The 17,932-nt window shown below is 42.4% G+C and overlaps 1 protein-coding gene across 2 annotated transcripts; it reads left to right on the top strand.

Moving 5' to 3' along the window:
- The first annotated feature begins 13 nt into the window (after nt 1–13).
- Nucleotides 14–17,098, top strand: Prpf4 (pre-mRNA processing factor 4). 2 transcript variants are annotated; one of them, XM_027400327.2, is made up of 14 exons: nt 14–176; nt 846–1,023; nt 3,762–3,948; nt 6,197–6,284; nt 6,822–6,901; nt 7,047–7,140; nt 7,812–7,906; nt 9,170–9,228; nt 10,342–10,465; nt 11,794–11,883; nt 13,939–14,061; nt 14,176–14,283; nt 14,364–14,482; nt 14,937–17,098. In XM_027400327.2, exons 1-14 carry the CDS (start codon nt 150–152, stop codon nt 15,128–15,130), a joined length of 1,566 nt encoding a protein of 521 aa, XP_027256128.1. In that variant the 5' UTR covers nt 14–149; the 3' UTR covers nt 15,131–17,098. The 2 variants fall into 2 exon arrangements, with proteins under 2 accessions (XP_027256128.1, XP_027256129.1); XM_027400328.2 differs by lacking the exons at nt 14–176; nt 846–1,023; nt 3,762–3,948; ... (1 more) ...; nt 6,822–6,901; nt 7,047–7,140 and having other exon boundaries at nt 9,131–9,228.
- Nucleotides 17,099–17,932: the final 834 nt, after the last annotated feature.

Below are 17,932 nucleotides of genomic sequence, written 5' to 3'. Positions count from 1 at the left end.
ACCAAGATACTTCGCGACTACCAGAGCACAGAGTACGCTCCTGGTACGTTTCCGGCCAGTGACGCACTTCCACTTTGCTGGGCGCGCGGTGGACGGTCTGAAAAGGAGAGCGCGGATTTGGTTAGGGCCTCGAGGCTCCAGAGCCCAGCATGGCCTCCTCACGAGCCTCTTCCACGGTACGGGGCTCCGGATCGCAGCTCAGGCCGGTCCTCTCCCAGAGAGGGCGGGGTCCCCGCGGGAAGGGGCCGTTACCTCGAGGGTCAGGGCGGAGGAGGAAGGCTGAGGGACCCTAGTGTGGAGCAGCCTTTTCCTGACTTCTAAACGCTTTCGTGTGCTACAGCTCTTTTTGCACCACTCTCACTTCAGCCCCGAGCGGTGAACACTGTCTCTAACTGCTCCAAAACACGGTGCTTAGAAGTGGAGACATGTCTTGACTTAAACTGTATGACTCGGGACTTAACGATGAGGCCTCCCAACTTCTAATCCGCTCTGGAAGTATTTGAAATGTGTATTCCAGTAACGTGGTGCACCGAAAGCCACCCTGATTGTTTAGGTTATTCTTGGTATTTGTCCAGTGATGGGCAGTTATTTTTGTAAAACCGGAGATTGCATTTCAAATAAAATAAAGTAAAAGGGCCCCAAAGCAAACCAGATACTTCAAACAGAAATTGATTCGTTGTATTTGTCTGCCAAACTTAACGAGAGTCTAAACTCGCACAAAATCAATCTTGACGGATACCCACCTTGTCCTTTAGCTTTTGGAGAAAATAAAATGAAAGCGTTAGTTTCATTCGTTTGGGAAGCATGGTTTACTAGGACCTTAACCAGGGTCTTTGATTTAACAGGCAACTAAAACTAAAGCACCTGATGATTTAGTTGCTCCTGTTGTGAAGAAACCACACATCTATTATGGAAGCTTGGAAGAGAAAGAGAGGGAACGTCTGGCCAAAGGAGAGTCTGGGATTTTGGGAAAAGAAGGACTCAAAGCAGGCATTGAAGCTGGAAATATTAATATAACCTCCGGTAAGACCCAAATTGTGAATCATCTTTACTTTTTTTTTTTTTTTTTAACTGCCAGGGACTCCAACACAGGGTTTTTTTGCATGCTAGGCAAGTGTTCCACCACTGAACCACACATTTGGCTAGTCAGTTGCCTTTGAACTGCCTTCTGCCTCCTCCCGGGTACTAGAACCACGTCTACACTGCCCTGCACCTTTAATGATCCAATTTTCAGATGAACACCTTCCCAGACCAAGTAACATTAAGATTTATAGGGTCAAAACCTTCGATTCTTGGCCTGGGGGTCTACTTCAGGTGACAAAAGGTTTGCTGTGCAACCATTAGGGCTTGAGATTGATTCCCTGGAACCATGTTTTGTTTGGGGGACAGGGCTGAGGGGTTGGAGCTTTAGCTCAGTGGTTGAGCACTTGCCCAGCAAGCACAAGGGTTAGTCCTCATCTCTGAAAAAAACAAGGCAAAATAACAAAAAGGGGCTGGAGAGATGGCTCAGTGGTTTAGAGCACTAGCTGCTCTTCCAGAGGTCCTGAGTTCAATTCCCAGCAACTACATGGCAGCTCATAACCATCTATAAAGGGTTTGATGCCTTCTGACATGCAGGCATACATGCAGATAGAGCATCATATATAAAGTACATAATTAAATTTTTTAAAACTGAATGTGGTGGTAATCCCAATGTTGAGGAAACATTGACTTCCACATCTGCTCATGCACACATCCGTACTCTTCTGTTCTTACCATGGAGTCTTTGGCTTTCGCTTCTTGGCATTATCCAGAGCGTGTTTTTCTTATATTTCATACAGTTCCTGATACAAGTTACTGATGATCTTTGAAAACTTCAGTGGGTGTTTTGATTCATCAGTTGTATTTGTCTTTGGGAGATGTAGAGTAGTTCTGGCATTGATGCATGACTCAAGCTGTTTATAGTATTCTCTCCTTTACTTTTCTAGTTTGTTTCTTTGTGTCTTTACCTTTCAAGACAGGGTTTCTCTGTGTAGCCCTGGACTGCTCCTGAATGCTGGGATTAAAGGCGTGCACCACCATTGCCCAGCTTTCTAGTTATATTTTTTTTTCAAACCTAGATTAAAATAATGTTTTTTAGTATGAAGGGACAGTAATTTTAAAAGATTTTAAAAAATCAACATGTGTCTCTATGAGGTAGAAAATCTATATTGTGAATTGGATGTATTTCTTCTATAAATGGTACCATGATGTGTAAATTGTTTTATAGCCTACATTTTTTCCCTTGTATACTGTTGAGGTTTGTCTCTTTATATTACCGTCAAGAAATGTATTGATTAATTTTGGTTTTTGAGACAAGATCTCCACTATAGCTCAAGCTGGCCTAGAAGTTGTGGCAGTCTTTCTACTGTGCCCTCCTTGTACTGAATAACAGATGGGAGCCACCATGCCCAGCTTAAGAGTTTTATATTTTAAAAATAAAGTTATGCATATTTGTCATAAGCAATTAGATTAGCACAGAAAGGTAAAGTTTAGTGATGAGTACTTGCCTGGCATGATGGCACACACCTGTCATCCTAGCACTCATGTCCTGAAGGCAGGAAGGTCACAAGGACAGGGAGCATCCTAGGTTGCATAGCTTGAGCTGATCCTGTCTACACACCACTCAGGAGGTGGAGACAGGCTGTAATAAGGTGGAGTAGAGACAAGATCTGAGCCCTTTTGGACAGAGGAAGGGGACTGCTAGTTCTCTGATCTTCCAGCTTTTACCCCACTATCTGGCTCCTGGGTTTTATTGATTAAGATTAATTGGATTTACACTTCAGACATATTTATTAATAAAGAATTAAATCTTGCCTGAATATTTAATATTGCAAGACATGGAGCATTTTAAATGTTTTTCATGGTACATTCATTCATTCATTCATTCATTCATTTATTTATTTAAATCAGCAACTCAGATAGTGAGTTTTTTTTTGTTGTTGGCCCTTCCTTTCTTTCTGACAAGGTCTGTATGGCCCATGTTGTCCTGAAAGTCACTGTGTAGCCAAGTCTGACATTGATCTCCTGGTCTTCTTGCCTCCTCCCATGTGCAGATATTATAGGCATGCACTGCCACACTGAGCTCTTCACCATCCTTCTTTTCTGTTTTGGCCAAGCAACAATTTTAAATAATCAAACATTTTAATACAGTATAAGTGAGAGATAAAACTATTTGATACTTGATGCTGAGGAAATTAAATCTTTTTTTTCCCGTAGCTGAATCATGTCTCTATAAAAGCAAACTTTGTAAAAATGTGGAAATTTGGCCAGGCTCACACCTTTAATCCCAGCACTCAGGCGGATCTCTGTGAATTCGAAGCCAGTCTAGTCTACAAAGTGAGTTTCAGGACAGCCAAGGCTACACAGAGAAACCCTGTCTCAAAAAAGCCAAAAAAGGGATATTACAATTCATAACAGGCTTTTGAGGTAGTGTTCCTTAGTGTCGCATGGCATGACAGACTGTAAGTACATTGCAGAGTTGCACATGCTCAAAACCAAGGTTGCAGCAAAGATTCATGATGAGGCCCACAGGCCCTGCCAAAAGCAACCCTGATTTGTTTTGAATTTGATTTTGGATTAATTGTTGGTCACTGCATCTTCAGAAACCCTTCAATATTGCTGAATTCTTCAACAGCCCCACAGTTACATACCTTATGGCACTCTATCCAATATAAGAAGCTATATTCTAGGATACAGAGACTGATTGTTTCTTTCCCCCATGTTGCCTGTCCTTTGCATAGGGGAAGTATTTGAAATTGAGGAGCACATCAGTGAGCGGCAGGCAGAAGTCTTGGCAGAGTTTGAAAGAAGAAAGAGAGCCCGGCAAATCAATGTTTCCACGGATGACTCAGAGGTCAAGGCTTGCCTTCGAGCCTTGGGAGAACCTATCACACTTTTTGGAGAAGGCCCTGCTGAACGAAGAGAAAGGTATCCTTTATAGTTACACTTTTTTTGTTAATGACAAGGTTCTGGTATGTGTTCTATCAAACCCTTTCCTGCTCTCCTGTGAAGTTTGTTTGAAATGCTGGGGGTTTGTTGTTTTCTAAGATGTATTTTTGATTATGTAAATCCGTGTGCATCTGTGTGTAGTATTGTGCACATGAGTTCTGGTACCCTGGGAGTCCAGAAGAGGGTGTCATCCCCTGGAGCTAGAGTTAGAGGCACTTGTGAGCTGCCTGGTGTGGATTCTGGGAACTGAACTTGGGTCCTCTGGAAGAGCAGGAAGCATTCTTTAAAGGATACGTTTTAAAATCCTATTTATTTGTGTGTGTGTGGACATGTACATGCCTTCATACAGGAGTGGAGGTCACAGAACAACTTGTGAGAGTTGGTTCTCTCTCACTATGTGTCACAGTGTTCTGTCTCAAGTCAGCAGGCTTGGCAGTAGGCATTTTACCTGCTGATCCACCTCACCAGCCTGACTCGGTATATTTAATTTACTGTTTGTCTCTTTCATCTGCCATGTCTGTTGTCCTTTATCAAGATGAATGCCTTGAGTCCCAACTGCCACTACTTTAACTCAGGCCACCTCAGTGGCTTGGGCTTGCTGTGATCCTAAAGTCTGGTTTTCTGCCTTTATTCTTCTTCTCCTGCCTGTTGCCATGGCACTCTCACTCTCCCACCTGTTGCCATGACACTCTCACTCTCCCACCTGTTGCCATATCACTCTCATTGCAGACCCTCCTATGTGTAGTGTGAATTGCTCTGGTGACCCAGCCCCCACTTGAATACCAGTTTTGGCAGTCACCAAGCCTCCTCCTGTATCCCATATTCCAGCTCTACTGAACCATTTGTGGGTCTAAGCTCAGTCTGTTTTCCTGACTTTACATTTCTTTAACCCTCTGCCTCAACTGTCATTTTTCTGTTTTGACTCTTTGGCCTGAATGAGCACTTGACAACGCCTTTTCTGTAAAGCCTTCCCTGATACCTGCTCCACACTCCTCCCAAGCCTAGATTCCATACTTCTTCCATATTATTTCACATTCTGCTCACTGCTGTCTAATGCTGGTATAATGGACTGTGTTCTGTAGTCTCTTCAGAATTATTCTTTAGTTTTAGTTTTGTTATTGTTGTTTTCAGTCAGGGACTCACTATATAGCCTTGGCTGGCTGGAGCTCACCACCACACCTGGCTTTTAATTTTTATTTTATTGAAACAGGATCTCAACCTGTGGCACTGACTGGCCTGGAACTCACTTTGTAGACCAGGCTAGCCTAGAACTCAGGACAAGCCACCTACCTCTACCTCCAAATGCTGGGGTTAAAGGTGTGTGCCTTCAAGGCTAGTTCCTTCAGAATTATTTTTCCCCACCTGTTCTTCAAGACAAGATTGTTCTATCTAGCCCTAGCTGTCCTAGAACTCACTCTATAGACCACACTGGCCTGGAACTCAGAGATCCACCTGCCTCTGCCTCTCGAGTGCATCACCATGCACAGCTTGCAACTATTCTTAGTCATTAAATATACTTAGCCCCTGAATTAGTGCCTTGCTCAGCATGGCACTAAGTGGATTCCAGCTGTCCTTAGAGACTAAGTGACAGCTGTGTATAGATACCAGTTGACTCTAAATGGAAGAGAATAATTGCTGATAGCAGCATTTAGAAAGCCTTCAAATAAAGAGGAGTGGAGGGGGTCTGAGAGGGAAGAATAAAGGGTACACAGCCTTCCCCTTTGCTTGTGGTCTTGCTTTTTTCCTTGGTTTCTCTCATCCATAATCATATGAGGCCCCGAAATACTGACTAGGCAAATGCCAGAAGTAAACACTTGATGAATTTTAAATTGCACACCATTCTGAGTGATGTACTGAAATCCCACACCATCCAGCTGTGTCCCTTTGTCTTCTGTGTCCTTGCTGTCTATGCTGCCTTTCCATTAGTGTGCAGTAGAATAAGATATTTTGAGAGTGAGAAAGAAAACAGACCCTGTTCATATAATTTTAAAAATCTGGTTTTTTGTTACTAGCATTTTACCTTGCCTAATTTATGAATTAAACTTTATCATAATATGTGAGCTGGGAAAGACACACAGTATAGGTAAGGTTCATTGCTCCCTGCAGTTGTAGGCATTCTTGTGCAGGGATCTTGACACATCTCTCTCACAAGTGGTGATGGGGTCCTACTGAACCTTTTAACAGTCTTATTTCATCCATATTGATTTCTGACGTTTTTTTGTTACAGGTTAAGAAATATTCTCTCAGTGGTTGGAACTGATGCCTTAAAAAAGACAAAAAAAGATGATGAGAAATCTAAGAAGTCAAAAGAAGAGGTAAAATGTGAAGAAATTGGAGACTAGCTCTTTCCAGTGCCATGCTGTGCTAGGATGAGGAGAGGTATCTAGAGGTTCTGCCATTCTGGAATGGTTGATGGCAGGAATTGGTAATTCTTAAACAACTGTGAATGGTGCTGTAAATTCTCCATTCAAGAAGGCACTCAATGTGACTCAGTAAGAAACCAGAAACTAGTAAGACATCAAAGAAAAAAGTAGGGGCTGCAGAGATTGCTCTGCCCTTAAGAGTGTGCACTGCTCTTCAAGAGTCCAGCAGCCCACCACTGCTAAGCAATCTGATGCCATCTTCTGGCCTCCATGGCGTCTTCGTGCATATGTACATACCCCCACATAGACACATAACACATAGTTAAATAAATGTTTTTAAAGAAAACAAAAGGTAATTAATAGAAAGGACATGTGGCTGCTTCATTCTGTTACAATTCACTTTCTTTGTGAGCAATTACAATTAAGAACAGCCGTGGGGAGAGTCTGTGTGCTTCAGACCTAACATTTCTCCTGTTATTTCCTATTCAGTATCAGCAAACCTGGTACCATGAAGGGCCAAATAGCCTAAAGGTGGCCAGACTGTGGATTGCTAATTATTCACTCCCCAGGTAAGCAGAGGTCCAGAAGAAAGAAGTCTGTCGTTTCAGGGACTGGGGATAGACTCTATGATGGTGGTGTTTATTGTATGTGATTTAGAAGTAGTGTACAGACCCTTGTTGATAGCTCCTTAATGATGATGTTTATGGGTCACAGGGCAATGAAACGCTTGGAGGAGGCCCGTCTCCATAAGGAGATTCCTGAGACAACCAGAACCTCCCAGATGCAAGAGCTGCATAAATCTCTCCGGGTAAGATGCTCTTCACTGTTGTCCAGTCTCTTACGTTATTAGAGATTCTGTTTTGGCCCCACCCATAGGAAGGTAAAGGCAGTTACCCACATGCTACCTGGTAGGTCAGTGATGTAGGAGGAAGGCACTGTCAGCTGTGGTGACAAGAACATTCAGTGTTTGTGCTCACAGAGACAAATGTTTCTTTGGCTCTTGACTGCTCCCTTTTAGTAGGTCAAGCTGTGCTTTGCTTTTCTCTGGTTTTTTGTGTTTAGCTCACATAAAAGCTAATGAGGTACACTGACAGTGGTGGTGCACAACTTTAATCCCAGCACTCAGGAGGCAGAGGCAGGTGGATCTCTGTGAGATTGAGTCTAGCCTGGTTTACAGAGTGAGTTCCAGGACATCCAGGGCTACACAGAAACCCTAGGGCTTGTGGAGGTGATGAGGCTATGATAAACAAGTAACATTCCAGATAAGCCTTGATTCCATTCTTCAATAACATTAGTATCAACTAATATCAGCAAAGCATGAAGAAGTTTTGAGGTGAATTAAACTGACAGGTATAACTGCTGCCCCCTCCTTTTCACTCCCATCCCCTTCAGCCCCCATATTTTCCCAAAAGTGGAAAAGCCAAAAAATCTTAGATTAGCCTTTTAAATGATCACTTTTTTGTTGTTTTTGTTTTTTAGTCTTTGAATAATTTCTGCAGTCAGATTGGAGATGATCGGCCAATCTCCTATTGTCACTTTAGTCCCAATTCTAAAATGCTAGCCACAGCTTGTTGGTAAGTTTCATTTTACAATAACGTTTTCCTAAATTGTGCATGGGTTCAGAAAGAAAAATTGTCTTTGTCTCAGAGATCTTTCCCTCTATCCTCTTCTTCTGCTTCTCATGAGGCAGATGTCATGGCTCTACCTACTTGTACGCTTTGATGGAGCTGTTTGGCAGTTCTTACTACTCACAAAGGTCTCCAGAGATCCATGATATGTAGTGTCTATCATGTTCTTCCACTGGAGCTTTGGAATTTAATAAGCCCAGAATATATTTTCATGCCTTAGACCAGCTTTGCTTTCTTAGTTCTATGGTCTCGCTGAGGTAGGCCACCTACCTCTGTGCCTTTATCTGTATGGTTGGGACAGCAGCTAACATTTGCCGTGCATTTGGTAAGAACTTGGTAAATGTTATTAGTCTTATCTTTGTTTTGTACATATTAACACATATACGGGAAACTCTCAGGATATGTGTTCACTTTGGTTTTGGGGTGCTGGGGTGTGTGTAATTGTGTGTGGGTTTGTGTGTATGTGTTTATGTGGGCACGTGTGCATGTGCAGTTCAGTATGGAAATGCACATGGAGGCCAGAGGCCAATATTAGATGTCTACTTTCCCCAATTGCTCTCCACATTATTTTGAAACAGGGTCTCTTACTGAATTATCACTTCACCTAGACTGACTGGCCCGTGAGCCCCAGGGATCTGCCTGTCCCTGGGCTGGGGATATGGACATTATATACTGAACTTGTACATGAGTGCTGGGAACCTGGGTTCAAGTCCTCTTGTGTTCATAGCAAGCACTTTATTGAGCATGTGAGCCAATTCTTGAATCCTGTTTCATTTTATTTTTACTTTGTTCTGGATCATGGCTATCTAAGAAAGAGGAAACTTAACATTGACTACAGGGGAATTGCTTCAGTAGGCAGAAAGTGAAGCTTTGGTTCAGGAGAAAGCTAAAGGCTAAAGTATTTGGTAGGTGACAAAAAAATGCTTGGATTTCAGGTCCTGCCATTATTGACCCAATTTAGTTTTTCTCCTTCCCTTACAAATTGTCCTGTACATTAAGAATAGCAGCTTGCATTCCATGATAGTGTAGAGGAGGCAACTGGTTGCCTAAGAGCTGCTGTATCTCTCTTTGCAACAAGCCTTTGCTTTTTCTTTTGGCCACTGTTGAGTGTATAGGAGAAAGACAAAATTGTCCTTCAGTAATGTTACGAAAGTGCCTTTTCCTTCCCAGACCAACCCTGGCTGAGATGCTTTCCTTTGTGTTTGATAGGAGTGGGCTTTGCAAGCTCTGGTCTGTCCCTGACTGCAGCCTCCTTCACACTCTTCGAGGTGAGTTACAGGTACAGTCTCATTCTTTTCTCGGCAAACTCTGTTAAACGGTTAAACTCCAGTTGATGCTCAGATACAACACACAGCATTGCTTCTGTATATGTCAACGTTTGTGTACATATATAAGTGCCAGCAGAGACCAGGTGAAGGTGTCTGATCCCCTGGAGCTGGAGTTCCAGGCAGTTGTGAGCCACCTGATATGGGTTCTGGGAACCAAACTCAGGTCCACTGCAAGAGCACAAGATCCATTAACTGGTGAGCCATCTTTCCAGTCCATGCATTGCACTTTCATTTGAGCAAATGTGGGTGGTATTCTCTCCCCACAACACCAGAATATTATGACTTCACATGCATGCAGTCTGTCCTCCTGTCTAGCCACACTGGCTTTTACAGCATCTAAATTAAAAGACAGAAAGGTTTAGTCTTTTGGGAATGGAGTCTTACTCTGTTTCCCAGGCTGGCTTCAATTCAGTACCTTCTTGCCTTAGCCTTCCAAGTCTGGAATTACAGATATAATCCACTATGCCATTTTTTGCCCTGTTTTTTTCTAAATTCCAAAAAAAAATTCAATTTGAGTATTTGTTTAAAACAATTCTTTTTGGGGCTACAGAGAAGGCTAAGCAGCTAAAAACATGCATTACCTTTACATAGAACCTGAGTTTAGTTCCCAGAACCCACATCAGGTGGCTTACAACTGCCTATAATTCTGGCTCTAATGACCTCCATAGCACCTGTGTTCATGTGCACATTCTCACACACACATACATAATTTTAAAATAAATAAATAGCTGGGTATGGTGGACACACCTTAATCTCATCACTCAGGAGGCAGAGGTAGATAGATCTTTGTAAATTCAAAGTCAGCCTGGTCTGCAAAGCAAGTTTCAGGCCAGCCAGAACTACATAAAGACACCCTGTCTCAAAAATAACTAAATGTGTTTTTTTGTTTGTTTGTTTGTTTTTTGGGGGGGTTAGTAGTTAACTAGTCACTTTAATTCTGCCTGCTCACATTCCCTAGTATGTACTTTTCTGTGTTCTTCATATAGTCTCTGTTTGCTCATAGATTATGAAGAGGTAAGAACCCTCTAACTCTGCTCTCCTTTAACTCTTTAGGCCATAACACAAATGTAGGAGCAATTGTGTTCCATCCTAAATCTACTGTCTCATTGGACCAAAAGGATGTCAACTTGGCTTCTTGTGCTGCTGATGGTTCTGTGAAGCTTTGGAGTCTGGACAGGTGATTCCCTTCTGCAGTCCACAGTGCCATCCCTAAAGAAAGTGGTTGGCTAGCCCTTTAGGTTTGAAAATGGGATATTTAACCCCAGACATGCTTCAAGAGTCCAGGGAACTCACTGAAAATAGAAGATGTCTTTCTTAGACCTTTTCTGTTCAAAGAAGTTATACTGGGATTTTCTTTCCTTGCTTACTTTTAGTCCTCAGTTTTTGCCTTTAGCATAATAAGTCACTGATTCCCAGCTCCCATTCTAAAACAACCCAGTTTAATCTACATGGTAGGTTAGCATTAGCAAAACGAAGTTTTGTGGATGGGCTAAAGATAATCATCTTGGCAGCCTCTTGGATCTATGCACATGGCCACAGAGGAGAGGAAAAGTGAGGTTCTATCTGGCAGTACAGGCCACTGGTATCCTTTACCAGTGTATTTTACAACCACAGCACGTTTTCTTTCTTCATATGGATGTTTTTACTTGTCTTCTCAATTTTGGAAACATACTGTGATCTGAAAGACTTTTTGAATGTCCATTTTTCTTTCCTAGAGAAAGCATAGCAAGGTTTTTATTACAAAATTTTCCAAAGCACTAATTAGCATCTACAATCTTTGCCAGATAGGGTCTCAGCTAGTAGCATGGCAAGTTTTAATTGGCTTTCGTAATATTTAGCAACACTTATCCCCATAGGGCCCTGGTTGGGTCTGTGTGTACTCATTGACAGCACTCCCTTCTAATTGCCCTGTTTAGGCTCATGTTTATTTCCTCTCTCTAGAGTTTCAGCCTTTGTGTTGTTGCTAGGTAGCAGAAATTATTGGCCATCCAGAGGACACTGAGTCATTCTAGCTTAGGAGTTCTTTTTTAATTTGGATCTTTGAACGGGATAACGGTTAAATAAGTCCGGAACCCATTGGACCAAAACTGATTTCAGTATCCACACCTCTACCAAAGTATATTTTCTTTTTTGAATCCATGCACTATTTTGAAGCAGTGGAACTATTTTGCTCATCGTGGAGAATTTATTAACGCACTGAATTAAAATAGTGATCACTTTGCGTTGTGGTTGAAGAAATAATCCTCCATGTTTCAGAACCTTAACAAGTAGCTTAAATGATTGTTATCCCTAAGATTGTAACACATTGTAGGTACAGTAACAAAGTTAGCACAGAACCTTGTGCAGGGTGCAGTCAGCCCCCTGTGCTGCTCAGTGTAGAAAGTGCATGGTGATACTTGTGTACAAACTACAGAGTGGGCGTACCTGCACAGCAGCAAATAAACTGAGAGGGTTGTTCATGGCTGTCAAGGTGTTTAACCCCTGAATATATTTGGTTCCTTTCAGTGATGAACCAGTGGCAGATATTGAAGGCCATACGGTTCGTGTGGCTCGGGTAATGTGGCATCCATCAGGGCGTTTCCTGGGCACGACCTGGTAAGCCATCCATTAGTGTCCAGTTTGTGTACAAGCCTGTTGGTTTTGATAATCCTTTTCAGTTATCTGCCAGGTAAATATTTAGAGCAAGGATCTTGATTAGAACTTTCTCAAACTTAAGTAATAGAATCAGAAAAAAAGTCAAATATTTTTAAATATATTTCCTTTTAAATCTTACTGAGTGTGCTACACGTTATATTGAAATCTCTCTCAGCTAGGTGTGATGGCACAAACCTACAATCCTAACACTCAGCAGGCTAAAGCAAGAAGATCACAAGCTTAGGGCCAGCCTGAGCTACATAGCAAGACCTTTTTAAAAAATAAAATAGAGCTGGGCAGTGTGGCAGACACTTTTTAATCCCAGCACTCAGGGCAGAGACAGGTGGATCTCTGTAAGTTCAAGGCCAGCATGATCTAAAGGGAAGCTCAAGACAGCTAGGGCTACACAGAGACCCTGTTTTGAAAAAAAAAAAAATAATAATAAGTAAAATAGAAACACTAATATATAAAATTTCTCTGTGCCAACACCTTGACTTCTTTTTCTGGTTCTGTAAGTTTAGTGAGGCTTAGTTCTACTAAAACTTTTTTCTTTGAGGTTTGAGTAACGTACAATAGAATGGGGTGGTTTTATTGTACAAGTGCCTACTGCTTATGACCCACGCCCTTACCAGTAGTCTCTCTCAGCCAGCAGAGCTCTCTTCGAGCCCCTTCTCACTCTCCCCTTCCAGAGCAGCCGCTGACTTGATTTGTTCGTTCTGCCTGTTTATACCCATTTGTGCTATTAAGCTGAGTGTAGTCTATTGTGTGTCTGTTCCAGTTTATGCGTTCTCCTATTGATGGACACATGGGCATGTTTCTGGGTTGTGGCTAGTCAAGATAAAGCCACTATAAATATTCTCTTGTCTTTTAATGTGTGTCTATGTGCTTCATGCCCAGAAGCTGAGAAGGTGCATTGGATCATCTAGAATTAGAGTTGCACAAGGTTGTGAGCTGTCATGTGGGTGCTAGGACTCAGACCTGGGTCCTCTGGAAGAGCAGCCCATGCTCTTAACCACTAAGCCATCTCTCTATCCCTGACTAATTAAATATTCTTATTGGAGCGTTTTATATTGTTTGGGGTTGGGTTTTTTTTCCCCCCTTTCTCTTGGGTAAATACTAAGGAGTACAGTTGCTAGTTCATAGAGTAAATGTATATTTAGCTTTCTAAAAACATTCAGGCAAGCTGGGTTCAGTGCCTGAACCCAGTGCCTGAACCCAGCAGGGGGATCTTGAGTTTGAAGCCAGCCTGGGCTTCATAGTAGGACCCCATTCCCCAGAATAAAAACATGTGAACAACTGAGTCTATTTCATATCTTTGTCAATGTTTGCTGTGTTGGTCTTTTATCTCACCCATTGTAGCTGGCACATAGTAAACCTTATATTAGTGTTAACTGCCCTGACAGCTGTTGCTGTTGAGTATTTTGCCATGTGCTTTGCCCTTCTTGAGTTTATTTTTTTCTGTATTTGTACCGCCATAGCCTGTTTGTTGCCATCATTGAAGATTTCTATTAAAATTGTTTTAGCACCCTAATGAAAGCTGATCATATATATTTGGGTCTTTTTCTGTATCTGCTCTATTTGTCCATCTGAATTTTTTTTTATGCCCAATAAATATACAAATGCTTGCTTGATGGATGAAGGGATATAACAATAGAATGAGGAGAGGAAAAAAAAATGCAGTCTTTGCCAAACTGTTCTTTAAGAATTTTGTTTTTGTTTGTGCTGGTGGTTGAACCCAGGGCCCTGCACATACGAGGCAAGCCCTGCCCCCTACTATTGAGCCCAAACCCCAAACCAGGGAATTCTTTTTGAAAATACCTGCTAAAGCAAAGTACAAAATGTTCTTGGTCTCCCAGTTGTCACTAAGACATACAGGCTTGAATGGTGAGGCATTGTTTATGCCAGAAAGGAATTTCTTGTTAGTATGACTGAATGATATTTATAGTACCTTGTATATAGTAGACTGACTCAGTCTGCTGTTGATTGTTGGTATAGTTTATTTTATTTGTTTTTAAGTTACGACCGTTCATGGCGCTTATGGGATTTAGAGGCTCAAGAGGAGATCCTGCATCAGGAAGGCCACAGCATGGGTGTGTATGACATTGCCTTCCATCAAGATGGCTCTTTGGCTGGCACTGGGTAAGCTTCCTCCACAAAGCAAGGGTTGGGCAGGTCAGTAGTCTCACCTCTTAGGCATCCCTGCTTCCCTGTGGAACTGGGTTTAGAGTACTCACATGTATGTTGTTTCTTCAGGGGACTGGATGCATTTGGTCGAGTTTGGGACCTACGCACAGGACGTTGCATTATGTTCCTAGAAGGCCACCTGAAGGAAATCTATGGGATAAATTTCTCCCCCAATGGGTAAAGCACAATCAGTGAACGGGAAGGGTTCTGGTCAGATAGTACTTTTTGTTTCTAACTGTGATACTTCTGATCCACAGCTACCACATTGCAACTGGCAGTGGTGACAACACCTGCAAAGTGTGGGACCTTCGACAACGACGTTGTGTCTACACCATCCCTGCTCATCAGAACTTAGTGACCGGTGTCAAGTTTGAGCGTAAGTTTTGCTCTTGTTCTCAGCCTTAACATCAGACCCTTTGCTTCATGGACTACATGCCAGGCATTAGACTTAGACATGGAACCTCTGTTACAGAAGCAAATTTTAATTTCCTTCCTTCTGCCATACCTACAGACAAAGCTATGGCAAAATATGCTTCTTGAGGCTAAGACTTCTGTTCAGGTTCTGTTCCATTTTGTCCTCCATGAATGGTCAGGCACTAAATGCTTGATGTTACTGTCCACCAGGGAAAGAGCACATAGACTTCATTCCGTTACTTGGTTGTCCTCAATCTGCTCGTGACTGTTCCTTAATCGTACAGGGCCCCCTAGGAATGTAGACTCTGTTACGTTTGTCTGAGATTAATATGTTTTGGCAGATCTTTGTGCTTTTTTTTTTTTTTTTTTTTTAAGCCCTTTTTTAATTGCTCATGTTTGCTTAATTTCTCCTGCAGCTATCCATGGAGACTTCTTGCTCACAGGTGCCTATGATAACACAGCCAAGATCTGGACCCACCCAGGCTGGTCCCCATTGAAGACTTTGGCTGGTCATGAGGGCAAAGTAATGGGCCTAGACATTTCTTCTGATGGGCAACTCATAGCCACTTGCTCATATGACAGGACCTTCAAGCTCTGGATGGCAGAGTAGGCAAGACCATGGAAGGACTTGGACCTTGTGCTCTCACCGAGGAGCCATTTTCCTCAGAGGAAAAGAATTGTGTTGTGTTCTATCATGTTTTCTGCCAAATACCATGTGTAGGATTGGATTTTCACAACAACCCCACTTCTGAGTAACCCAGTCTCTAGGTGATGGCAAACCCTTCATGGTTAGAATACAATTCTCATCTCAGGTTCTGCCATAAACCATAAACTGTGTAGACATTGTTTAGACTAATCGATTTGAATGTTCTCCCATCTCTTTCGGTTTCAGTACTCAGGATTGGGATTTTTTTTTTTTTTTTTTTTCTTTTTTGTATTTTGAGACAGGGTCTGTCTGTTTAGTCCTGACTGTCCTGTCTATGACAGGAGGCCTCACATTTTAAGTGACTCTCTGGCTTCTGCCTTCCAAGTGATGGCATTACAGAAGTGTGCTGCTGGGCCTTACAGTTGCTTTTGTAATGCTTGAAAAGTGGCTGGCTGTAACATGGTATGTGCTCTGTACTACATGTGATTCAGCAGGAAGATAGCAGACTGCATTTGAAACTCCCCCAGTTAAGAGGGCATGCCAGAAGGCAGGGACAGGCACTCACAGATCTCGAGGCCCGCCAGGTCTACAGAGGGAGTTCCAGGACAGGCTCCAAAGCTACAGAGAATCCCTGTCTCAAAAAACCAAAAGGCGGGGGCATTCTGCTCTAAGTGCTAGTTGAGCGGGGCCTGAGCAAGCTCCCCTCCTGCTCCAGAGGAGATGTCTGTCAAGCAGTAGACTGCAGCTGCATGATGATGCAGAAGCAAAGAAGATTGGCCTCTTCCTGTGGAGTTCACAGCTATGTTAACTGCATCAGGGAACTCAGAACTGAACATGTCTGCCTTGTTGGGGAAAACCTCTTCCATTTTGCTTTGAAGTTTGGCATCCTTCGAGATAAAACAAGGCCATTGTATCCAGATTCAAAGGAGTTTTTAGAAAACAAACATGTCTGTGGTACAACCTCCTTCCTGTTGATTATTTAAAGGGTGTACTTTATGTATTAAAAAGATACTTCGTGTCAAAGTAAATAAGGAAAAAAAATCCCTAATTTATGTTTGGGTGTTCCCAAACATGATCATTTTTTCTTTATTATACACTTGCTGAGAGTAAAATCCTACCATAAAAATGTCTTTCAAGGAGGTCCTCTTTAAGTTTTGAGAGCTAATGTAATTCCAGGGGTGAATTGTCCAATTTCTGACACTATTCACAGATGTTTATAGAGGGCTTTTTCAGGGGAAAGGGGTAGGGTTTTTTTGAGACAGGATCTTTCTGTGTAGCTCAGATTGGCGTCAGATTCTTAATGCTCCTGCCTCTGCATCTCAAGGTGCAAAGGGTGTACAGCTTTTTTTTTTAATAGAGTTGTTGGCCTAGGGAAGCCAACAGCAGTGAGCTGTGTCTGAGCTCCCTAATTCTTCATCAGTCTTGTGATTCTCTTCACCTTCCCACTGTGGGTATATATCCTCAAGAATTGAACAGTAAAATCCACACAAGACAGTAATGTAAGAAGGTCGTCTATATAGAGAGTAAAACTAGCATGAACTTGTATTCCGTATTCAAAACTACACTCTGCCAGCTTCCTGTTCTGTCCTGCCCCCTTCGGGTTATGGATATGTGGTATAGAGCAAAACATGGTTTGGGGTTTTTGTTTTTTTACAGAGTCTTACTATGTAGCCCTGGCTGGTCTAGAACTTAATGTATTAGACCAGGTTAAGCTCAAATTCAGTGATCACCTGCATCTGGCTTCCAAGAGCTAGTATTAAAGGGGTATGCCCACCACTCCCAGCAAAACATTTTAATCTGATTCCAGTTATAGCTAACCGTATTTCCTCTGTAGTTGTAAGCTTCTCAGGTCTATTCCTTCATTTGGAACTTACCACCCTTAACTTGTTCTATTCCCATAATAATGTGCCATAAAAAACACCTTTTTCTTGACTTTGTCATATTTGTAAAATGATGAGACTGCTGTGCTATCCTGCAATCAGAATCTAGCACTCCAGGTTTCGGTTTCTCTGGTTTAAGCTTTAACAATTTTTTGATTGTTCCAAGAGAGCATTTGAGTTGGAAATGTACTATATAAGCCTTAGAGCAAGTGTCTAGAGGAGGAATATCCCATTTCTTCAACCATTATAAGAGTGGAGCCTGAGCTGGTAGTGGTGGCCAGTGTCTTTAATCCCAGCTCTTGGGAGGCAAAGGCAGACCAGCCTAGTTTACAATGTGAATTCTGTGACAGCCAGAGCTGTAACAGAAACGCTGTCTTGAAAAAAAAAAAGAAGAATCTTGAATGGCAGACCTGTTTAATCACTTAACCCTGTCTAGGTGGTCTATCAGGCACACTAAGACAGCTCATTCTCTTAAAATTGCTGAGGTGTAGTTGGGTGGATGTGGTGCACACCTTTAATCCCAGCATTCGGGAGTTCAAGGCCAACCTGCTCTAGAGAGTGAGTTGTAGGACAGCCAGGGCTACACAGAAGATTGCTAAGATGTACACCCTTTTTATGGGCAAAACAGATTCAAGTGACCTGTTAAATTACCCAGCTAGTAAGCGGTGGAACCATTTGAGACCATGTGAAGTGGTTTCACAGAGCTTTGTGGGGAATGTTGGCCATGTGACAAGGCCAGGACAGCACATGTGGCCTGGCTGCTGAATTGTCAGTGTTTTCAACTTTCTGCCATTGACAAATCACCCCGACTTCATGGAAAATGGAGTTTGTTTTCCCACTCCTGTCTGGACTTGGAGCTTGTTGCTGCTGCATAGCAGACTTCTAT

The sequence above is a fragment of the Cricetulus griseus genome, chromosome 2 (assembly GCF_003668045.3).
Source record: "Cricetulus griseus strain 17A/GY chromosome 2, alternate assembly CriGri-PICRH-1.0, whole genome shotgun sequence".
NCBI classification, from domain to species: Eukaryota; Metazoa; Chordata; class Mammalia; order Rodentia; family Cricetidae; genus Cricetulus; species Cricetulus griseus.
This window is presented reverse-complemented; position numbering and strand designations above follow the sequence as displayed.

Coding starts and splice junctions, on each gene's coding strand:
- Prpf4 (XM_027400327.2), top strand. CDS start 150: ATGGCCTCCTCACGAGCCTCTTCCACG. Junction 1,024..3,761: donor AAATATTAATATAACCTCCG/GTAAGACCCAAA, acceptor TCCTTTGCATAG/GGGAAGTATTTGAAATTGAG. Junction 6,285..6,821: donor CTAAGAAGTCAAAAGAAGAG/GTAAAATGTGAA, acceptor TTTCCTATTCAG/TATCAGCAAACCTGGTACCA.